The sequence below is a fragment of the Ochotona curzoniae genome, unplaced genomic scaffold, assembly GCF_017591425.1.
Source record: "Ochotona curzoniae isolate NIBS_2020 unplaced genomic scaffold, NIBS_Ocur_1.0 contig_66, whole genome shotgun sequence".
Taxonomy (NCBI): Eukaryota; Metazoa; Chordata; class Mammalia; order Lagomorpha; family Ochotonidae; genus Ochotona; species Ochotona curzoniae.
The window spans coordinates 4,147,195-4,170,927 of NW_024466512.1; the positions used below are offsets into that span (position 1 = coordinate 4,147,195).

Consider the following 23,733-nt stretch of genomic DNA (forward strand, 5'->3'; position numbering starts at 1 on the left):
TGTGTGCAGCGACCCAACGGCCCGAGCCCTCACCTGCTGCCTCCTAGGGCGTGCGTAGGCAGGAAGCTGGAACCAGGAGCAGACCTGGGAGGCAGGTGTACCAGCCAAGTCCCTGGCTTGAGCTGAGCTCTTCCCCAGGACCACTATGGACATCTGTGGGGAGTGAACTGCATGCCATCTTTGCCTCTCAAAGGACATTAAAAGGGTGGGAGCCAGGAGCACCTTGGAAAGATTGGATCTGTTCAATTTTAGAATGTGGGGAAAATCAGACACGGCTGGGACACCCAGAGTCTAGAGCAGACTTCTGGGCTTTGGGCGGCTACGGAGTCTCCTGCCATTTCCCTGGGGTGAGTTCTTCCTGCCCCACCATCCCGACCCTAGCTGGTCCAGAAGCCAGTCTTTGCGCACAGTGGGTTTGGAATGGGAGATGCAGAGCAGAGCACAGCGGCCTGGTGGGGCATCGGACTACATCAGTTTATGATGGAGCTGTTGAGGTCCTCGGTCTGCCTGAAATTTTGACAAATAGCTTAGTGGCCAACGTTTGAACATCAAATAAGATGTTACTATCTATGACTTTAAACTACCAGGTGCAGACCAGTGAAATCGCCTCTCAGGCCCCTGTGGCTCATCTCCCACCCGCCTTGTGCATGCTGGAATGGAGGCGGATGAAAGCAGTCTGGTGGGGCCCGTAAATCCTGCAGCCCTGGGCAGAGCGGGCAGCAGCTGTATCTCCCATGTCCACTGCTCCGTGCAGCCCCTGCTGCTCCCCAAACAAGCCAGGCAAAAACCCAGATACTCATCAGACATAGCCTCAGGTGGGTGGCTTTGAAGCTTTAGACTTTTTAAGAAAAGAAGCATACATACTAAATTCCACCCCAGCAATTTAGGAATGTAAAGGAGAAAGGGATGGCTCAAACCAGTCATGCGCACTGGCAGGTGGCTTCCTGTCCTTGGCCACTCTTTCCTATCTGCCGTCAGTCAGTTTCGTCATACATGTTTCCCCGCATTTCATGCCAGAGGCAGCACATTGCTACTGGTGGGCATTGAACACTCTTGCGTTCCTATCAGTGACTTGGGCATCGCCCCGGGAGGCTCTGTGGCTCTCTGTAAGCTGGCACTGGAATGTGTCCTACCCTGTGCACTGCACAGCAGGAAGTCTTCCATCAGGCTGGTGGGAGAAGGTGCCACTGGAGCAGCAGTGGTGTACTGGCATCACCCAAGGACAGTGCGCCCCCGGGCCTCCTTGGGTGGTGCCAGTACACCACTGCCCGCTCCAGGGCCTGTGCTCCCCCAGAGGCCCCTCCCTGTGCAGCTCCCAGGCCAGTGGGCAGTGAGCAGTGCCCTCAGAAAGCTGACTCACCTGCTTCCACAGGCTCCTCTGCACCCCAGCTTAGGGAGCCCCCCTCACCTGCTTAGTTCCTCTCTTAGCACGCACTGCCTGCCTTTGCCTCCTGAAGAACCAAGTCCCTGCTCCTGTGCCTGGGCTGTGACACTGGCTGCTTCTTTCCTAGCCCCAGAAAGCTTGATGCAAGCTCTGGAAGACTTGGACTACCTGGCAGCGCTGGACAACGATGGCAATCTGTCTGAATTTGGAATCATTATGTCGGAGTTTCCTCTGGACCCGCAGCTCTCCAGGTCCATCCTGGCATCGTGTGAATTTGACTGTGTAGATGAAATGCTAACGATTGCTGCCATGGTAACAGGTACGCCTTAATGACTCCTGGTAAAATCACATTTCAAGGACCATGCAGCAGGCACACTGGGAAGTTTACTTAAGCTTCTGGAGTGTTTGTTTAGTGGATTCAAAGGGGAAAATACTAGAACCATGGCACAGTGGGCCTTCTGCTTATGATGCTGGCGTCCTGTGTGGGTCCACTCACAGCCTGAGGAAGCACTGGAGGATGGCTCAGGTCCTTGACCTCTGCACCCACGTGGGAGACCCAGAAGCAGCTCCTGGCTCCTGGCTCCAGACTCGGCCACCTAGGAAGTAAACCAGAGGATGCAAGATCTTTTGGCTCTCCTATCCAAATGAAAGTAAAGTTTTCAAAAAAAATCTTGTATAAAAATTTGATTTAATAGGCAGAGTTACAGAGGCAGATCTTCCATCGACCGGCTTACCCCCGCCCCAAGATAGCAAGGCGGGGCACAGCAGCAGTTTAACTTGCTGTGCCACAGTGTCAACCCCAAGAATGATCTTAAATGGGAAAAAAAATAGGCTTGTGGTGGCCTAGCAGCTAAAGTCCTTGCACCTTGAACACAAGATCCCATGTGGGCCCTGGTTCTAATCCTGTTGGCCCTGCTTCCCATCCAGCTGCCTGCTTGTGGCCTGGGAAAGCAGTCAACAACGGCCCAAAGCCTTAGGATCCTGCACCCACATGGGAGACCCAAAAGAGGCTCTGGGCTCAGTTCCGATCCATGCGGCCACTTGGGGAGTGGATCAATGAATAGAAGATCTTCCTCTCTGTCTCTCCTCCTCTCCTCCTCTCTCTAAGTGACTTTGCAATAAAAATAAATATATCGGGCCTGGCGCAGTGGCCTAGCAGCTAAAGTCCTCACCTTGAACCCGCCAGGATCCCATATGGGCGCTGGTTCTAATCCCGGCAGCCCTGCTTCCCATCCAGCTCCCTGCTTGTGGCCTGGGAAAGCAGTCAAGGACGGCCCAAAGCCTTGGGCTCCTGCACCTGCATGGGAAACCCAGAAGAAGCTCCTGGATCCTGACTTCAGATCAGCATAGCATTGGCCATTGCGCTCACTTAGGGAGTGAATCATCTGACAGAGGATCTTCCTCTCTGTCTCTCCTCCTCTCTGTATATCTGACTTTCCAATAAAAAAATAATAAAAATAAATCTTAAAAAAAAAATTTTTAAATAAATATATCTAAAAAAAATGCAGAGTTGCAGGTGGAGAGAGAACTTGGGGAGAGAGAGAGAGGGAGGAGACAGCCAGAAACATGGAGCTCATCTGGAGCTCCCACGTGGGCAGCAGGGCCCAGTCCCTTGGGCCACCCTCCACTGCCCTCCCAGGCACATTAGCAGGAAGCTAGACCAGAAGTGGACTAGCTGACACATTACCCAGAACTCTGACAAAAGATGCCAGCATCGCAGGCAGCTCAGCTTCTTGCACCATGATATCGGTCCCCCACTCCAGTGAGTTTCTTAATAAGATTTGCAAAAACTTACCAAGTTTGCTTTTACTGGAGAAATCCATGCAAACCAAAATAAAGTGTGGATACAGGGTTTTGGTCCAAATAATGACATGGTCTTTATTATTATTATTTCTCATGGCTTCATTCATCCAGGCTTTCATTTCCTCTTCCACTGCAGCACAGACCACACTGTCCTGACGCTCCCCGAGTCTGGGCCGCTGGCACCCCAGGGCCTCCCTGCTCCAGCTTACATGCAACTAGGGCTTTCCTGGGCAAACCTTGGAAAGGGGGACAATGAGGACGTGTTCTGTAGGCTTACCTGATGTCCCAGGAAACAGGAATAATGGTTTATCTGGACAGCAGCACCCCTCCCGGGCGTGCGTGTCTCCATCACTGCTGATCACGTGACCTTTCCTTTTAAAGCCCCGAACTGCTTCTTGCACGTGCCCCACGGAGCGGAGGAGGCCGCCCTGATGTGCTGGAGGACGTTTTTACATCCTGAAGGAGATCACTTCACCCTCATCAACATCTACAAGGCCTTCCAGGACACGGCCCTCTACTCTGCCAGTGACCGTGAGTAGATGCCTGGGTCGCCCGGGCTCTCTGCTCGGCTCCCCCTAGTGCGCACATGAGGCCGAGTGCTTCTGAGCTGCTGCTCGCCCGATGCCAGCTCCAGGGGCCCCTTGCTGCAGTCTTGCTCTCCGCCGTCCCCAGTCAGCTGGGCTCACAGACCTCCCCAGCCAGCGTCGGCACGGCCGAGCCCCATCTCCCGCAGCCACCGCACATGCCTGTCCTGCCTCCCTCCCGCCTTCCGCCCCCCACTGTAACCCCGTCTCTGAGCAGAGCCGATTCTTCCCCTCAGACTGCGTGGAGAAGTGGTGTCATGATCGCTTCCTCAACTGTGCTGCTCTGAGAATGGCGGACGTCATCCGGACCGAGCTCCTGGAGATCATCAGGCGCATCGAGCTGCCCTACGCAGAGCCTGCTTTCGGCTCCGTGGAGAACAGCCTGAACATCAAGAAAGCGCTGCTGTCGGGCTACTTCATGCAGGTGAGAGCCTTGTGTAGCCAGGACCTCTGGCTAGCAATACGAAAAGAAAAAGTGTCAGGTCAGTTCAACTCAGGCCAACGATTCCGTCAGACACCGCCAGAAGCAGAGCAGGTTGAGTCTGAGCAGCGACATGATCAGCATGGCCAGATGGAGGCGAGCCACACAGGACCCTTCCTCGGCCACCGCCTCATCCAGCAGCCAGTGGGCGCAGCCCGCTCGGTGAACTGGTCACGGGGCTGCCCACGAGCAGCGAAGCTCGTCACTGAGACGAAGCCGTGTGCTGGGCTCAGTGCAGGTGCTGTCCAAATCTGTGCTGTCCTGCAGAACAGTGCTTACATCGCCCAAGTAAAACGGAAATCCATGTTGCCAAGGACTTGGTGTCTCACTGCTTCATGAAAGGAGCGAGGGCCAAGCAGAACATTCACTTTCTCACTGCACATCACCAGCCCCTCGCCTCACCTGTCTGCAGGTGAGCCGTTTAGTGGGTGACGTGAAGGCCCGAGAATGAAGCCCCTCGGTTCTTCTCCATCGTGAGCGCTAATGAACGGGCGTCCCGAAGCACAGGTGCTCTCTGCGTCGCAGTAGTAGCACTGTGGTGGTTCCCATGAACCCCAAGTCTTCCCTTAGTGGAGGACATTTTGTCACAGGTGTCCTCAGGTGTCGGGGAGACGTAAAGTGCCTAAAGCAGACTGTGAGGGTGGATCGAGCTGCCCATCAGGGTGAAGCACTCACGACCCACCAACCGGCAGGTGCCACGCTAAGACTCAAGGCTAAGACATGAGCCTCCGGCCGCACTGGCCGAGCACTGCCTCGAGCGTTTGTAGCTTACATTCTCCATCTGAACACAGGAAGCTATTCTGTATTACAGCTTGAGGCGTTTTCCCAACATTTATTTTATCTCCACATGGCTTTTGCCTTTCAGATCGCCCGGGACGTTGACGGCTCAGGGAACTACTTGATGCTCACACACAAGCAGGTGGCTCAGCTGCACCCCCTGTCCGGCTACTCCATCACGAAGCAGATGCCCGAGTGGGTCCTGTTTCACAAGTTCAGCATAGCCGAGAACAACTACATCCGCGTCGCCTCCGAGATCTCCCCGCAGCTGTGAGTCCGGGCAACGAGCAGTGGGCTGGATAGGGTTAATACAAATGTGGAGTTTACTCCACTTCATTTGTAAAGTTTATACATAAATGTTCCCACTGTGGGCTAGATTCTAAGATGATAGCTGAGAAACATCTTCCCCTGAGATTACACAGCAGAGGACAGTGTGCCTAACAACACCGCACTGACCTGGAGGACCAGAGTGGAGCTGCACGGGTGGGGCAAGGCCAGGGGTGTGAGGGAGAAGCAGGGCTCCGTGGGCAGGACGCCTTTCCACCCGCCCCCAGGGACAGCAGCCCAACAGCAGGGGAGGCAGTGCGGCCGCACGGCCAGCAGGAAGCAGTTCTCCATGCAGGTCCTCCAGGCACTGGGCAGGGCCGCTGTGTGTGCTGTTCTACACCCCCAACCGCCTGTTTGATTTTAACAGATTTATGCAGCTGGCACCACAGTACTACTTCAGTAACCTGCCTCCCAGTGAGAGTAAGGACATCTTGCAGCAGGTCACAGATGCCCTGTCCCCAGTGCCAGCCATGAAGAGCGAAGGGGAGAAGGGCCCTGAGGCTGCCGAACAGAGATGTGCCATCCAGTGACTGCCAGCAGGTGCAGGAGCGCCGCAGAGCCCTGCCCACAGCTGGCACACCAGTGACCTGCACTCATCCGAGTCCCACCCTGCAGGACGGTCTGGAGGAAGTAAGGCTTGCTATATTAAAATAAAAAAGAGGAGTTTTATTGAGTTCTTTAAAATTACTATCCCATGCTTTTCTTCTTATTGGAAGTTTTTAATCACCCATCCACAATCTGTCTGAAATTTTAAAAAAGCATATTTTGTAAATGTGTCACAGACACATGGAGTAGAACCCTACATTTGTAGAGGACTTTAAATAAAGTCATGAGCTTTTCAGTAAACTTCCACTGGCTTTTCTGATCATTTTTACAAGGACGAGCTCAACCCGGCCCATGCAGATGGGCTAGACAGACAAGTGTTCTTTCAGCTTGTCCATGATCTCATTCATCTTGTCCGCTGGAATCACCATCACCGTCCTCAGGGGCTTCATGGGAACATCATCGAAAGACCACCGGCCTCCCAGACAGGTGTCGCTGTCCTCCTGCACGGAGTAGCTGAACTTGATGATCGCCTTCTGAACCAAACAGATCACCGGGGTCAGACAGCCTCACCACAGCACTGTGTTAGCATGGGAAGACTGACAGCAAAGGAAGCAACCCTAAATGGGTCACTCAGGCACACAGGCCACTCGTAGATGGGACCCCACAGGGGCTGGAGCAGCTAGGTGCCACTACTGCCACCTCCCTGCTGGCATCCCACAGGGTCACATGACAGACAGGAGATGCTAAGACTAACCGACCATTAACAATAAGATACAGCCTCGCAGTGCTGCTGTGTCACTCTCCCAGCTTTTCCTTGCACACACGCTCCACAGGCACGCACACACACTCCACAGGCACACACACACACTCCACAGACAGGCACACACACTCCACAGGCACACACACTCCACAGGCACGCACACACACTCCACAGGCATGCACACACGCTCCACAGACAGGCACACACACTCCACAGGCACGCACACACACTCCACAGGCACACACACTCCACAGGCACGCACACACACTCCACAGACAGGCACACACACTCCACAGGCACGCACACACACTCCATAGGCACGCACACTCCACAGGCACGCACACACACTCCACAGACAGGCACACACACTCCACAGGCATGCACACTCCACAGGCACGCACACACACTCCACAGACAGGCACACACACTCCACAGGCACGCACACACACTCCACAGACACGCACACTCCACAGACAGGCACGCACACACGCTCCACAGACAGGCACACACACTCCACAGGCACGCACACACACTCCACAGACAGGCACACACACTCCACAGGCACGCACACACGCTCCACAGGCACGCACACATGCTCCACAGACAGGCACACACGCTCCACAGGCACGCACACACGCTCCACAGACAGGCACACACACTCCACAGGCACGCACACTCCACAGACAGGCACACACACTCCACAGACAGGCACACACACTCCACAGGCACGCACACACGCTCCACAGGCACGCACACACGCTCCACAGGCACACACACTCCACAGACAGGCACACATGCTCCACAGGCACGCAAACACGCTCCACAGGCACGCACACACGCTCCACAGACACGCACACACGCTCCACAGGCACGCACACACGCTCCACAGGCACGCAAACACGCTCCAAAGGCACGCACACACACTCCACAGGCACGCACACTCCACAGACAGGCACACACACTCCACAGGCACGCACACACGCTCCACAGGCACGCACACACGCTCCACAGGCACGCACACACACTCCACAGGCACGCACACACACTCCACAGGCACGCACACACGCTCCACAGGCACGCACACACACTCCACAGACAGGCACACACACTCCACAGACACGCACACACGCTCCACAGACAGGCACACACACTCCACAGACAGGCACACACACTCCACAGACAGGCACACACACTCCACAGACACGCACACACACTCCACAGGCACGCACACACGCTCCACAGGCACGCACACACACTCCACAGGCACACACACTCCACAGGCACGCACACACGCTCCACAGGCACGCACACACACTCCACAGGCACGCACACACGCTCCACAGACACGCACACACGCTCCACAGGCACACACACACACTCCACAGGCACGCACACACGCTCCACAGGCACACACACACGCTCCACAGACAGGCACACACACTCCACAGACAGGCACACACACTCCACAGGCACACACACTCCACAGGCACACACACTCCACAGGCACGCACACACGCTCCACAGGCACGCACACACGCTCCACAGACAGGCACACACACTCCACAGACAGGCACACACACTCCACAGGCACACACACTCCACAGGCACACACACTCCACAGGCACGCACACACGCTTCACAGACACGCACACACGCTCCACAGGCACACACACACACTCCACAGGCACGCACACACGCTCCACAGACAGGCACACACACTCCACAGGCACGCACACACACTCCACAGGCACGCACACACGCTCCATAGGCACGCACACACACTCCACAGACAGGCACACACACTCCACAGACAGGCACACATGCTCCACAGGCACGCACACACACTCCACAGGCACGCACACACACTCCACAGGCACGCACACACACTCCACAGGCATGCACACATGCTCCATAGGCATGACCTGGGCTCCTGGAGGTGCTGACACACATGCGCTTATTCATCTCCACCAGTGACTTCCCGGGACACAAGGACAGAGTGAGGCTCTAGGGCCTCCGTCTCCAGCGGAAGTCTCAGCAGGATGTACTAGCATCCCATTCAGGGATACCTGAGAGGAGCCCCAGCATTTAGCCATGTGTCTCGGTACACGACACGGGAGGTATGCAGGAACCAGCCCACCAGCAGGCCTGCACGCACACTGACGGGCTGCGTGAACTCACACCCCGCGGCTACACTACAGAGGGGCTGACGTCCACCGCCAAGCGCAGTGAGCACAGCCTGCCCGCCCTGTTCTGAGCAGTCACCGCCGCCTTCTCCCCCTGCGGCCTCGTGAGGCTGTATGCCAGGCACTGGGTTAGCTGCCAGGCACTGGGTTAGCTGCCAGGCACCAGGTTAGCTGCCAGGCACCGGGTTAGCTGCCAGGCACCAGAGACAAAAGAAAACAGAAGAGCTGCACTTGGAGGACTGAGATCAAGTGGGAGAACAAGTCTTGATGAGCTGAGGAAATTCTTTAAATCTCAAACAGGTCAAACAGTGCAGTCTTACCTCGTAGAAAAATTCTTCCTCTGCATTTGCAAACATTAACTCCTCTTTGTTTTGGTTGCTCCGTTTCTTTTTGGAATCGCTTTGTCCTGTTTCCACAAAAGTCTTACTAATCAGCAGGTAGAAGCTGCACTTCCCACATGGCTTCTTGGCCTTGTGCGCCTCTGCGAGTTCCTTCCTGCAAGACACAGAACACTCCTTGGCTGAGTTAGGGGGGCTGCACAAGCCACACCCCAGAGCCCTCAGCATGCCCAGGGAAACGAGGGGGCAGCTCAGGTGGCTCTGGTGACCGGGCCCGCCAAGTGGGCCAGCAGCCTGGACATGTGTGAAGCACTGGTGTTTGTTGGACTTCGGGCCACAGAGGGCGTCACATTGAGGGGTCACCACTCTGCCTATGCAAGAGGTAAAATGTGTAAGAATCTGAATTTTTAAAGCAGTGGACATTAACTGACCTACAAAGGTGCATAGCCACAGCCAGGTTTGGCAGCAGGAAACGAGTCACTGGTGACGATGGATCCAGGACTACTTTGTGACCTAGCGGAGAAGCTGCACAGAAACGCCCTGAGTCCACCACAGTCCATGCACGGGCAAGGACAGCTTCCTGCTTTCCATCGGACAGGGCCAGAGCCCTGCACGGCTGCTCAACAGAACACACGAGGATCCATGAGGGACTGGGAGAGAGCAGCCCACTGTGAGACCAAGGTGTGCTGTAGTTACGCAGGAAAGCAAAACGAGGGGGAACGGGAGCTAATGGCACAGAGGGCAGGAGGGAGAGCAGGAGCCGTGAGCACAGGACAAGGGGCAAGCCCACGATTCCAGAGTGTGCTCCCACGGCCCACTGTCCAAAGGGAAGCACACTCAGGTGCCAGGAACTCAAAGAAAGAAGACTGCGCAGCCGGGGCTGAGTGCGTGCCTCCCTTTGCTGGATTTCACAGTTCTTCTTGAAAATACTTTGGAAACTTACAGCTTCTGTATTAACAACCATCCCCAAAACCAGAAGCACAGTATCAAGACTATGGTTTTGAGCCAGGTACAGTAGCCTAAATGCTGAAGCCCTCGCCTTGCATGTACCGGGATCCCACATGGGCGCCAGTTCATATCCCAGCAGCTGTTTCCCATCCAGCTCCCTGCTCGTGGCCTGGGAAAGCAGTCGAGGACGGCCCAAAGCCTTGGGACCCTGCACCCTTGTGGGAGATCCCAAAGAGGCTCTGGGCTCCTGGCTTCGGACAGGTTCAGCTCTGTCCATTGCAGCCACTTGAGGAGTGAATCAGTGGATGGAAGATCTTTATCTCAGTCTCTCCTCCTCTTTGTATATCTGACTTACCAATAATAAACCTTAAAAAATAAAAGACTATGGCTTCATTAAAATTTATAAATGGAATTTGGGAATCTTACTATTTTTGTAACTGTTGTCATTTGTTACACAAAAACCTATAAAGGCCAAATGTCAGTCGGGTGGCGCATCCACTGGTGACCCAGCTTCCTGCCACTGCACCACTCCAGTTCCTGGGTCCCTGCCCGCACCAGGGAGCCAGGCTGAGCTCCAGGAACGTCTCTGTTGCCTCACTTTCAAATAAAATGGAAGTAAAACTTTTGAAAAAGAAATTTATCTATTTTAATACCATTTATCTTCACCAAAAAATTGAAACTCTTCAAAAAGCTGGATGTTATGATGTGTGCAGTTCCCAGGTGACCTCCTCTACTCCCCAGTCAACCTCAGCCAAGGGCAGGACTCGGGGCACGGGGGACGTCGGGCCGAGGCATTTCCAAAGTCTTACTGTAACTGCTGGTGCATGGGCAAGGCGATCTGGGGGGGCACGTTAATGAACCTCTCGCTGAGCAGAAGGCCCACGGGCTTGCTGGGGTCCTTGAGCAGCTCAGCCAGCTGGGTGGCCACACTCTTGTCACAGTTCTTTTCACAGAGGCTTAGAACCAGCTCTTTGATTTGCTCGGCACAGGGGGTACCCTGGAAAGCAGAGAGAAGGCCTGCTGTGATCACAGGCCGCACCCCCAGGACAGCTTGCACCTGCAGACCCGCCGACCCGCCTCAGGCTCCTGTTTGTCTTCGGTGATGAGTGTTTCCCACAGTAACCACTGGTTGGTTAGCACCCCGGTCCGTGCTTAAGAGAGGGTTTCAATTAACAGAGCAGTGCAACAGCAGTTCTAGCCCATCCCACACAGACGGAAGCAGATTCAAGCAGATTCAAGCAGCCTGCTTCTGACTGGGGAGGGCACGCTGCTTTACTTTGTATTAGGAATCCTCAGTGAGCCGAAAGAGCCGTGCCAGTGGCGGCCGCAGCCGAGGGGCTCACACAGCACCTGCAGCTCCCTGCCCACCACGAGCCTGGCAGGTGGTGGCTGACAGCAGCTGGGGACACATCACTCCCCACAGTGGACCGTGAGATCTAAGAGGACATATCCTCATAATTACCCCTGTATGACACGGACACAACTTTCATCATGCAGGAAATAAACGCAGCTTTGGCCCAGGTAGGAACCACTCCAATACCACGGTGAAACTGACCTTTCTTTCCGTCAAATTCAAAAGGCTTATGAAGCCAAAAATTTCATCTTCATCCATATCGTCATCACTGTCTTCTGAAACGTCTGTTTGCTATTTGACAAAAAATATTTACATTTTATATTTCAATTTTAAATTCAGAAAGAGTATGATATACAATGTCTTGGAATCTAGGCAACATTTATTTCCTCACTTTTCAAAGGCAAGATGCCGTTTTCCTGCTGTCCTAGCTGTCAGATCCTCAATACTCCGGGACCTTCCTCACCCGTCCTCCCTCCAGCGCTGCCTTGTACGCCCTGGGCAATCTCCCTTCTCTGTCTCTAGACTCGACTCTTCAGCCACTTCCCCTTGCCAAACTGTTTCACATGACTAAAGAAAACTTCACAAAATAAGGCACTGAGATTTGTTTTCTAAGTGAATTTGCTGAGCCAACCTGTGTTTGCTTTTCCGCTGGCCACAAAACCGTCCCGCAGAGCCAGATTCACGGCCCAGCAAGTTAAGCCTCTACCTGTGGAGCCGGCCTCCCTTCCCATCCTGCTTGCTGCTAGCACGGGTGCCTGGAAAAGCAGTGGAAAATGGCCCAAAAAACTCGGGCCTTTGATGGACTCCAGGCTTCTGACCTTATCTAACCCTGGCAGGCCATTAGGAGGTGAATCCGAGCGTGGACTCTACCTCTCCCTCTTAGTAACTCTGCCAAGGAAAGGGAAGGGAAAGGGAAGCAGGCAGTCGCTCCTAAGGCCTTGCTGCCAGAGCACCTGCCAGCTGGACTGCTGGTGACCCTGACCACGCATACACCTACCACACTGGCAGGCAGGAAGACAACAGGAAGGCAAAACCAGGAAGTGATGAATTAAGCCAGGGCTCGGGGTGGGCACGACAGTGGTTAAGGTACGGCATGGACTACGCCCCACGTGCTGGAGGGAGTGCCTGGTTCAGATTCTAGCTTCCTGTCAACACACACCCTGCAAGGCAGCGGGGATTGGTTCAACTAGTCAGGTTTCTGTCATCCATGTCTACATGGAGTGAATTCCCAGGTCCTGGCCTTGGTCGTCCCAGACCCAATAATGCAGGCATTTGGGGAGTGAACCAGCGGACAGGAGCTGTCTTCTGTCTCAAATGAATTTTTTAAAGGCTGGGGGAGGGTTGTGGAAAGAGTGATTAAGATGCTAAGCTGAGGCTGGAATTGTGGCCCAACACCCATCCGGACACTAGTTCGAGCCCTGGCTGCTTCACTTGCAATCCTGCTCACTACTAGCCAAGGTCCTTGGGCCTGGCCGTCGATGTGGCAGATGTGGACACACTCGCCCAGGCACAGAAGCCAACTACGCAGTGAGCCAGCTGATGGAACTTATCTTTTTCTGTCTCCTTTCTTTGTACATCTGCCTTTCAAATAAATAAATGTTTTATAAAAGAACAGAAGATGCCTGCATCACGCACCAGAGGCCTTCCCGTGGAGGGCTCACTGAGCCGCTTCACACAGCACACAGAGGGTGCCTGGTGCACTGGGAGTGTCTTCTCAACCGAGATCAGCGAGTGCCCCACGTGTCCTTGAACCTCCTTTCCCAACAGCCTCACCATCAGCAGTTCCACTGCTGTGGTCTAGACATTCTTAGCTTCAAGGCATCCCCAGAAATGCAGGTCAGAGGGCAACGTGGCTATGAGCCTCTGCATGCAACAGGAAGTTAAAGCAGACCAGAGAAACGGGACCTCTGTTCACCTGAGCAGGGCGGGGGCCCGGGCTGATGATGCCATTAAGGAGGAAATACCAGGTTTTCAACCTAACAAAGGGGCATGCGTGGTGTGGCAACTCAGACACCACTTGGGACACCAGCATGCCACTGTGGACTGCCGGGTCTAAGTCCCAACTCGGCTTCCGACTGAGCTGTCTGCGGACGCGCACCCTAGCAAGGAGGCAGACGAGGCTCCGGTCCTCGGGCGCTGCCCCCTACAGGGGAGACCAGCACTGTGCTCCTGGACCACCCCTGGCATCTGGGGAGCTAACCAGCAGGTGGAAAATTTTTGTTGCAAATAAGAAAAGAAAATAATAAAAGGCAGAAGGCCACACATGCCTGCCGAGCCTGGTTTTTTAGATCGTATAACCTTCCTGTTCCAAGGGAAGGAAAGGGGCCCCTCAGTGCGAGTCCTGAAATCCTAAAACCCGTCACTGGCTCCCAGGAGATTAACTACAGTAAGAAGACACCCACTGAAGCGTGCCCTGAGGGCTCCTGTCACTCATGTGGGCAGAACCACACACGCTCTGCCCTTCCTTGGGGCATTCATAGGTCACCAGCACCAAGCACCCCGCCCTATGAAAGTAACTCCCATCCCACTCCACCCCACCCCGTCACTTCCCTCTCCGAAGCCCCTTCATTCAGTACTTTCAATGCCTAGGACTGGGCACTTCAGCACAGCCAGACAGACCTGCTGACGCCCCTCTCCTCTGCCTCACCAGCTGGCTGGTTCCCCTGTCCTGTGACCCTAGGACTGCCTTCCATGGGGAGTCCGAAGCCCCTCAATCCTAAGGGGATACCCCCACCCTAGAAACGGAAGGTCCAGTGTCCCTGGGTGCCAGAGAAGCCCTAGTTAGAACTACAGGGCTGTAAGGCCGATTCCCTGCCAGGGGATTAACTCTGAGGACAAGCACCTGCTTCAGGAACCAGTCACAGCACTTATTCTGATTCCCTTCACGTGCGCTGCCACTGGCCCGCTGGCAGAGGCCGGGGAAGCAGCCACTTAGTCACAAAGAAGTGATGCCTCTATTATTTGGGGGCAGAATTTTAGTGTATAAAAGCCAGAGAGAGGAGGCGGGAGCCACGGAGAAGACAATTCAAGAACTCTGGCTTTGAAGACAGGGAGACCGCTCAAGGTGGGAAGCATGCAGCACCAGACTGACAAGAGCTTTCTTTGTTTTTTTGCCCCGAACAGGCTACAGAGCAGGTGCAGGAATGAGAAAAAGGCATCCAACCCACAGTGACAGCCACACACACTGACCATGGGCCAGACACTGCTCTCAGCACGTGGCCACTCACCGCTCCACACACCCACCGTGTTAGCCAGGTGCTGGCATCACGGGCAGAAACGGGAAGATGCCAGGTGCTGGGAGACTGTATCTGCCACTGACGGGCATCCTGTCCCTCATTCTCTCCGGCAAGGTAACCCGGACACTCCTCCCGTCTGGTGGTCCTACAGAACCGTTTGCTCATCAAGTGAAGTGACTGTACCCCAACCCAAACACTTCCGCTTCGTCCTTTTAGGTGGCTTGCCCTTGGGCCCTCCCCCCTCAAGGCAGAGGGGCCCCTGAGGAGAGGAACCTAGGCTCAGAGTCCCAGAGAACCTTCCAGAACAGCCAGCACAACCTGCTAATCACATCAGTCGTTCCAGAAAGAATCCTCCAGCTCCAGAACTGGAGCACACCGGGCCTCCGCACTGTGCCCACACTCTGCCCGACACTGAGCTGTGGGCAGTGTGGTAGGCAGCAACTGGACAGGCCCCCGAGAGCAGCAAAGCCGGGACTCCAACCCTGACAGCGACACCTCCCGGGAACGCTCTCCTCTCCTTTATGAGCCAGTACCTGTTCCCTTCCCCTCCCCGTCATGCCGGCCATCCTTCCGCACAGCTCTCACTATTTGGCTCATCCAATTCTACTGCTGTTACCACGTGCCTGCCCCTTGCCCACCCTGGGCCCTCCCACTCACCTCCTTGCTGAAAACTCCCATCTCCAGCTCAAACTCAGAACGCACACACCCACATCCCTGTGGCCTGCCTCACCTCAGCTGCTACTCCAAGACAGAGCAGCCACGCCCTCTTCCTCTCACACCCATCTCTCGCTGCCTGCGGCCTTCCCACCCAGCCCCGGCCACACTCCTTCCACCTGCAGCTCAACAGGACAGGACGCCAAGGTGACCAGAATCCACTCGCGTGTCGGCTTACCTTGATGACGCTGCCAATGTGATTCTGCTGAATCAGCACACTGGCCAGCTCTGCGGTGTTCACAGGCGCCTTGAGGAAAAGCTGCAAGCAGAAAAACATTCTTTTCCGTCAGAATCAAAGCATGACTTCCCATAAAACTTGTAACTCCCTGTTTCAAGAAACATCAGGGATTTCAATGAGTTGATCAAGATGACTCAGCAGCAATGCCAAGGAGGCAAAGAAAACCAGGAGGTTGAGGTTTGGCGGGAGAGTCCATAAGGTCTATTAGGGCCAGACTGATTCACCAGCCCACATGGGAATCCTGAGACGGGCTGCTAGTGTAGACCATCACTGTCTGCCACACACCAATCCACAAGAAAGCTATGGCTGGGGGCCTGTCTGGCAGGGCTAGGTGCCAGTACCAGACTGAGTGGTGGAACAGGGGACGGGTCACACTTGGCAGAGTCAAGACAGTAACCAGCACGTGAGAGAACCAGATCTGGGGGTAGATTCTGTGGGAGAAGTGGGGGCCCAACCCTGTGGAAATACAAGCCCCTGCTTAGCTCACACGTTGGGATGGTGACGGGCTGAGCCAGGGGTGACCATGAAACCTGCCATCACTTACAGGTAAAGGAACCAACAACAATCTAGGCAGGTCAAGGCAGCAGCACCAGAAAGTGCATCCTAAAACAGGATATGGGGTGGGCCGAGCTGCAACTGGAAGGGGGTGGACCGGGCAGGGCCGAGCAAACCTTAACTCACAAGGAAGAACAGAAATCAGCATGGAGCACAGGTCATGCTGAGCTAGGCTCTTACACTGACTAGTCTGCATGAGCCAGGGATACTAGGCCACAGCATCAAGGTAAAGGCTGAGACAGGTGAGGGGCTAAGCCAACTGGGTCAGAGCAACCACTGTAGGACTGGAAATAGACCTGGTTGGGGAGCTGTGAAAGTGCACCCTTGCTAGGTTGGGGTTGCCCCTGGTGAGTACGGAGGCCGGGGGGGGGGTTGCATTCTGGTATGGATATGGCTACAATCTCCCTTGGCACAAGTGTGAACTGGGGCTGGGTGCACCTAACCGGGCTAGACTCCAGCACCATCTGGTGCTCTGGAGGACCTTGGAAGATGTAGGATGGACTAGGCTAGGTCTCTGCCCCTTCTGAGCCATGTGTGAGCAGTGTCTGGGCATGGACGAGCCTTAGCTGGACTGAAATATCCAACAGTAAGACTCAGAACAGACTGAAAGCCAGTCAGGAAAGGCCACTGTTTCTGCCAGGATAGGAGGTGGACTAAGTAGGGCTGGCTCATGGACCCACCAGTATGCGCAAGATCTGGCACAGGGAGAGGTTCTGGTGGAGGAGCTTAGGAAACTCCTCTGTCAGGACATAGCCCCTGCAGGTGAGTGCAAGAACCACAATAAGGAGCAACCCAGACCAGGCCAGAGAAAGATACCCACCGGCATACATTTGGCATAGGCCAGGGGCAGACCAGGCTGAACCCGCTCATATCACCTGCTGGCGAATTTGAGCACCAGAACAGAGTATGGGTCAGGCCAGGTTCGGTTGCAACACATACCACTGCACATTAGGGAAAGCCAAGGTGAGGTGAGCCATACCAGATGTGGCCGCACTGCCCAACCAGCACATGTGAGAACCAGGGAGAGGGGAAAAAGCCGGTAGGGGAAATGTGGGCTCCCCTGCTGGACAGCCACTCCCACTGCAGAGTATGTGTTGGGATGGGGGCAGACCAGACCAGGTAGGGCTATAACACCCGTGGCCTTCATGTGAGCTAGATCAGGGAAAAGCCAGGTTGGGCTGACTGGTATAAGCATAAATAAGAGTGGGTGAGGGTTGGGCTTTGCCACAGCATCAACTGGCAGAGGCTGGCACTGGGGGCTAATTCTGTCAAGTTAAACTCCAGAACCACCTGGAGAGTGCATATCCGGGAGTCGGAGTGGTCTAGTAGGGAGACAGTGGGCACTTCCCTCTTGGGTTACCACTCCTATCGGAGCATGAAAACCAGGATAGAGACTGGGGTGGCTAGACAGAACGGCACCCACCAGTATGTGTGTGGGCTGGATAATAGGGTTGGTTGGGTTGAACTGGGCTTTAATGTCCGCTGACATGTACGAGAGCTAAATGGGATGTGGGACAGACAGAACAAGTCTGTGGAACAAGCAAGCATGGGAACCAAGGTAGGGGATAGGCCTGGTGGGGGTGAGTCGCCCCAACTAGGCTGCAGCTCCCACTAATTTGCATGAGGGTCAAGTATGGAGTGGGCAGGATCGGGCTGGACTGCAACACCCAGTGGTTCGTGTGGAAGACAGGGCTGGAAACAGAACTTACATAGCAATTGTAACCACCAGCATGTGCATAAGCTGATTGGGGAGACAGATGGTGCTGGACCCTGTACTGGCAAGCATACACAAGAATCAGGTCTGGGATCACATCAGACGAGGTTTCTTTGGGGATCCCTCCAACTGAACAGCTGATCTCAGAACCCCAACCATGAAGAGACTATGTCACAAGTGGATTCTGAATAGATTTCACCGTGCTTGGAACAGAAGACTGGCAGCAATTCAGAACTACTGAACTATCAAAACTGCTTGAGCAGGACCCTCGGAGCATGTCCCACACCGGGGACCTGGGATGGGTGGGAGGCTGGGTGGGGCTTTTCCCTTTGTTTCTCCCCGACCCCAGATAAAAAAAAAAAAAAAAAAGGTATTAGTGTGGAAATAATGGTCTTACCCACTTTCCTGTAACCTTTGACCCTTTGTGCCCTAATCAACTATGTAAGATTATCAAAATAAAATATATATTAAGGAAAAAAAGCAATATTTCAGGAAAGAGACGGTCCTAGCAGTGACACTGGAAGGACAGAAGGGGGAGAGAGAAGGGAGGAGGGGGCAGGGAGCCGGACACAGGAGGGACAGAGGTCAGGCACGGAGGAAGCACAGCGGGTGCAGAGGCAGGGGAGCGCCAGGATGGACTCTGCAATGGCAGGCTGCAGGCAGCTGCAGGGGAACCAGAGAAAACACCAGCTCCACCATCAGCACAGGCCACAAGAATACACCCGCCAGAGCCCAGCACAGAAACCTGGTGGCTAGGGTCCTCTCCTTGCACGTGGCAGGACCCCACATGGGCGCTGGTTCATGTCCCAGCTGACCTACTTCCCTTCCAGCTCCCTGCTTGCGGCCTGGGAAAGCCCTGGGACCCTGCACCCACATGGGAGACCCGGAAGAGGCTCCTGGCTTCAGATTGGCTCAGCTCTGGCCATTGTGGCCACTTGGGAAGCAGATCAGCAGATGAGGGTCTCTTTGTCTCTCCTTTCTATGTATCTGACTTTCCAATAAAAATAAACCTTAAGAAAAATAGGGCCCAGCACAGCCGTCTAGTGGTTAAAGTCCTCGCCTTGCATACGGTGGATCCCATATGGGCACTGGTTCTTGTCCCGGCTGACATACTTCCCTCCCAGCTCCCTGCTTGTGCCCTGGGAAAGCAGTAGGACGGCCCAAAGCCTTGGGACCGTGTGTCCCCATGGGAGACCCGGAAGAGGCTCCTGGCCCCTGGCATTGGATTGGCTCAGTTCCAATCATTGTGGCCACTTATGGAGTGAGTCAACAGACAGAAGATCTTCCTCTCTGTCCTCCTCTCTGAATATCCAACTTTCAAACCGAAATTAAAACCACATTCCCCAGAGGAAGGGTTCCAGAGCGGAAGCAGAGACAGAAGAGACAGCCTGGAAAGCACCTTCCAGGCAATGCGCCAGCAGCAGAGGCCAGTGAGAGCAGACGAGCCAGGCCGGCACGCCGAACGGCCTGGACGGCCCTGAGGGAGAGAGGCACGTGCGCGGACAGTACCTGATGCAGCAACTTCTTAATCCCGTCGTAGTCCATGTCTGAGATGCAGTAGGCTTCAAAGTCAACACTCACTTCCTGCGAACCACAGAGGACATCACCAGGCAGGGCGTTAAGACGCCTCAGGCTTTACCTCCTACTCTGAACTCTTCTTTTTCCTGCTTGTTCTTCCAGACTTTTACTATTTCATCTACAGAAGTCAGAGAAGTGACCTGAAGAACTGCCTGTGACTGGGATTCCAAACAGGCCCGCGCTGCCAGGCCTGCCAGCGCCCAGAGCCTGACGCAGCCAGGGCAGGACTCTTGTTTAAATGGCAAGCAAGTGTGGTCCAGGAACAACCTGAAGAGCAGCTACTGGCCAGACTATAAAAGGGTGGGAAAGAACCTGCTACAGAAGCTTCTGGAATTGCCTCAAGTCTGGCATGGCCAGAAGATCTGAGCTCCTGTTCCCTCACTCAGCAAACACACAGCCACCGGCGTGGTGCCACCGCACACAGCACACAGCACAGGGTCTGCTCAGGAAACGGGGCTAAGGGATACAAGACGCAGAAGGAACGTGAGATTAGCTACACTCGCAGGTGCAATGAAGCAAAGGAACAGGGAGGGTGCCTTCCCACTGTCCTGAGCTGGCGACCAGGTCCGAGTCAGGAAGGCTCCTGCACAGGGAGCAGCAGAGGGCCAGGGCAGCCCAAAGGCAGGAGGGCTACAGTGAGCATGTGGGGCTAGAAGGTTCCACGCTGGGCTCCCTCAACAAGCTCTGCAAAGCAGGAAAATCTAAGGGAAAACACCATGAAATAAACTACAGCACAGCGTCCCAAACAAAACCTGAGGTGCTTCTCCAAGTTGCACACGCCCACCGCCAAGAACGCCAACTCGTAACTGGCGAGGAACACCCTGAGCTCAGGCTGTCCGCGGTGAGGATCCGGCTCGGAGCTGCAGGACCCCGGCCAGCAGGCAGACCCAGAGGGGCCTCGCTGTAGCAGCTCTCCCTGGGCTGGCCAACTCCCCAGGGCTTGGCTGACTCAGACTTCAGCAGTTCACACTCAGCCATACCACGTGCAAAATCCAAGGATCGGGCCCAGCGGCGTGGCCTAGCGGCAAAAGTCCCCGCCTTGAACTCGCCAGGATCCCATATGGGCGCCGGTTCTAATTCCGGCAGCTCCACTTCCCATCCACCTCCCTGCTTGTGGCCTGGGAAAGCAGTCGAGGACAGCCCAAAGCTTTGGGACCCTGCACCCATGTGGGAGACCAGGAAGAAGTTCCTGGATCCTGGCATCAGACTGGCACAGCATCGGCCGTTGCGCTTGCTTGGGGAGTAAATCATCAGACGGAAGATCTTCCTCTCTGTATATCTGACTTTCCAATAAACAAATACTAAAAAAAAAAATCCAAGGATCAAGTGGACACTCAGAATGGGATCAGGCCAAACTAAATAAGCTGGCGTCATGCACATCTTAAGTAGATCCCTCCGAAATATTCTTCGGGGGCTGGCAATGTGGCACACTGAGCTAAGCCTCCGCCTCTGATGCCGGCAGCCCATATGGGTGCCCACTGAGTCCCGGGTGCCCTGCTGATCCAGCTCCCTGCTGGTGTTCCTGAGAAAGCACACAGGGCAGCCCTGCTGCGTGGGCCCTGCACTCATGTGGGAGATCTGGGGCGGCTTGCGCCTGTTAGCTTCAACATGGCCCGGCCTGGTCGGCTGTGGAGTGAGCCAGCTGGTACAAGATTCTCTCTCCCTCTCTCTGTACTTCTGCCTATTTTCAAGTGAAAAAATAAACCTCAAAAACAAATGAAAATACTTCAACTAATGTTCTCGTGGCGTGTTTTTTTCTTGGGAAAGCAGCCTAGGACCTCTTTCCCACTCTGCTATGGATTACCCCGGCAGCAGGAGACCCCCAACGGATCAGCCGACTCGAGACCCCATCCCTGCACGTGGGCCTCCCTGGGTTGTCGGGGTGCAGTGCTCTTTCAGAGCAAAGCACTGTCACTGCCCGCTCTAGAGGAGAAATACAGACAAGAACCAACAAAGGAATGAAGCAGAGAGGAGGCACAGGAGCCCTGGCTCCCCGACAGCCAGCCGGATGCAGCCCCCAGCGCCTGCCCTTCCCGCAGAGGCCACTCTCCAAGGCATTCCAGGCAGCACGGCAGCCCAAGCTGCAGGCCGGGGCCCAGCAGAACACGCCTTCCCCTGCTCCGGCTTTCTGCTGAATTCCCTAACACTCAGCGCTTCTGCTCGGCCAGCTGCCCCACCCTGGCCCTTCCCTCTAGACCACTCATCATCCGTGAGGCATATTCCCAATTCCCATGACAATTCTCATGGACGCTACGCCAAGGAAGTGAGCCGGGGACAAGTGACCACGTCGGAAAAGGAGGAAAGGGGAAGCCCATGTGTGTCCTGGGAAACACAGCCAAACAAGTGCGAGTGTCTGGCACAGCAGTGGGCCTGGGTTCAAGTCCAGCTTCCTGCTAAGGTCCATCCCCTGGGAGATTGTAGGTAATGGCTCCAGTGCGAGGGTCCCTGCCCCCAAGGCGGAAAACCCAGAGTTCCTGGCTCCCGACTCTGCCCTGGCTTAGCACCGGCTGTTTGGGCAGATGAACGGGTGGCTAGGCGACCTCTCTCTTTATATTAAAGTCACACATATCAGGCAGTAAAATTTACAATGAGAAGGGTCGATGTTGTATGCTAATAGACCAACCCACTCCACTGCCTCAAGTCCTGGCTACTCCACTTCGGATCCAGCTCCTGGCTGATGTGCCTGGGAAGGGAGTGGAGGACGGCCCAGGGGCTTGGGTCCCTGCAGCCACAAGTTGAGTTATGCTTTCCGAGAAAGTCTTCGATACACACAAATATATTTTCTCTTTATGAGCTACCAAGACTTGCACACGAGCTGCTTGACTCAATTTGCTGTGCAGTTCAAAGGAGAGTTGGAAAGAGGGAGAGCTACACAGACACAGGAGAGCGAGTTTCCAGGGCGGCTGGGCAAGGCAGAAGCCAGGAGCCAGGAGCTTCACCCAGACCTAAGCATGCTACGCCACGCTGGGCTTGCACCTGCTACCCCTAGGAGACACTGGCGTCGCAGGCGGCCACAGGCCAGCCTCTCCTTCCACACTCATACACCTGCCCAGGTCCCACCACACACACCCCCTTCTCCCCACGTGGCCATCAGTGAGTCACGGCTGCTAACGCAAGAAGCGCTGGCTTCTGCGAGCCCAGACTAGCACGGCATTCCAGGCAAGCGGCCGAGGCACGGTGCGGGCTGCCTCGGGGGGCGGCCGCGTGGAGCAGCTGGAGCGGCTCCAGGACCGAGCTCGGCCTCGGCAGCCGCCCTGACACCCCGCATGGACAGGGAACGTACCGCCCCACGCGACAACCTGCACCTGGAGGCCATGTGCTCCTCACCTGGCCAATGGCCTCGTCGTCTTCCTCCTCGTCTTCGTCACTGTCGTCATCGTCGTCCTCCTCCTCCTCCACTTCATCCTCCTCTTCTTCCTCGTCGCGCTGGACCGGGGCCCCCGGGACCCCATTTCCGACGGCTCGCCGCTTGGACCTGGACGCCATGTTCGCCACCCCGCCCCCCCGACACACACTGCGCCTGCGCATCTCTCCCGCAGCCGACCTTCCGGACTAACCCATCCCGCCCAGTGGGGTGGGAGATGACAAAATGTCGGCGCAGAGTCCACACGAACCCCAGTGGCCATGACGAATTCCATATCCACGAGCGTTGAAAGCCGCTGGCATTTTGGAGTAATATGCTGGACTTCTCTCTCTCCGTCCTCCCTCACTCCTTCTAACATATCTCTCCCCTTCACCTGTGGTTCGACCCGGGCAGCCCGCTGTCTCCTTCCGGAGTCCTGGAGGCGGCGCATGCGCGAGCGCCCGCTCCCAGCCCGGTCTGCGGCGCTGGGCTTTTCGGGGCGCCGCGCGGCCCGCGCGCTTACGGGTCCTCGCACCGCGGTGTTCTTGCCCCTGCGGCCCCAGTCCCCGACCTCCAGGCAGTGGCCCTCAGCCCCGCGAGGTAGGTGCCGCTGCCCGCGGGGCCGCTGAGTGAGGTCCCCGGGGGTCAGGGACACAGCGGGGCCCCTGCTGACCCGTCCCGCAGCGCCCTGCTTGTGATCTGAAGGGGTTTTTAAAGCGCACGCCGAACACGAGCTGCTTCCGGGGGTGGCCGGCTCTGGGCCGGGTCCTCTCGGCTTCGCGGGACCTGCAGGTGGTGGTCCCAGTGCTTGGGTCCCTGGCACCCACCCTGGAGACCCTCCTGCAGCCCTGGCTGCCGCAGGCGTTGGAG

General features: G+C 55.6%; 2 protein-coding genes across 4 annotated transcripts in view; one reads left to right on the forward strand and one right to left on the reverse strand.

Annotated features, from left to right (window-relative positions):
• DHX32 (DEAH-box helicase 32 (putative)) overlaps window positions 1-6,202 on the forward strand; it is a 44,141-nt gene extending 37,939 nt beyond the window's left edge. The window contains exons 8-12 of the mRNA XM_040991940.1: window positions 1,512-1,703; window positions 3,569-3,718; window positions 4,008-4,195; window positions 5,118-5,299; window positions 5,724-6,202. Of these exons, the coding sequence (XP_040847874.1) occupies window positions 1,512-1,703; window positions 3,569-3,718; window positions 4,008-4,195; window positions 5,118-5,299; window positions 5,724-5,886 (875 nt within the window). The 3' untranslated portion in view covers window positions 5,887-6,202. The remainder of the gene's footprint in view (window positions 1-1,511; window positions 1,704-3,568; window positions 3,719-4,007; window positions 4,196-5,117; window positions 5,300-5,723) is intronic.
• LOC121164066 (BRCA2 and CDKN1A interacting protein) lies at window positions 6,002-23,031 on the reverse strand. 3 transcript variants are annotated; one of them, XM_040991945.1, is made up of 7 exons: window positions 22,848-23,031; window positions 19,452-19,526; window positions 15,614-15,694; window positions 11,687-11,776; window positions 10,941-11,128; window positions 9,166-9,340; window positions 6,002-6,432 (listed from the first exon to the last, which is right to left on the reverse strand). In XM_040991945.1, the coding sequence occupies exons 1-7, from the start codon at window positions 23,004-23,006 to the stop codon at window positions 6,265-6,267; spliced, it is 936 nt and encodes a 311-aa protein (XP_040847879.1). In that variant the 5' UTR covers window positions 23,007-23,031; the 3' UTR covers window positions 6,002-6,264. The 3 variants fall into 3 exon arrangements, with proteins under 3 accessions (XP_040847879.1, XP_040847878.1, XP_040847880.1); XM_040991944.1 differs by having other exon boundaries at window positions 6,002-6,435; window positions 22,848-23,029; XM_040991946.1 differs by lacking the exon at window positions 19,452-19,526 and having other exon boundaries at window positions 6,002-6,435; window positions 22,848-23,030.
• Window positions 23,032-23,733: the final 702 nt, after the last annotated feature.

Excerpts from the sequence above, each read along its gene's own strand:
- LOC121164066 (XM_040991944.1), bottom strand. The coding sequence starts at position 23,006 with ATGGCGTCCAGGTCCAAGCGGCGAGCCGTCGGAAATGGGGTCCCGGGG. Across the intron at positions 11,777-15,613 it reads ACATTGGCAGCGTCATCAAG|CAAACAGACGTTTCAGAAGA; the intron begins GTAAGCCGACAC and ends TTTGTCAAATAG. Across the intron at positions 9,341-10,940 it reads CCCATGCACCAGCAGTTACA|GAAGGAACTCGCAGAGGCGC; the intron begins GTAAGACTTTGG and ends TGTGTCTTGCAG.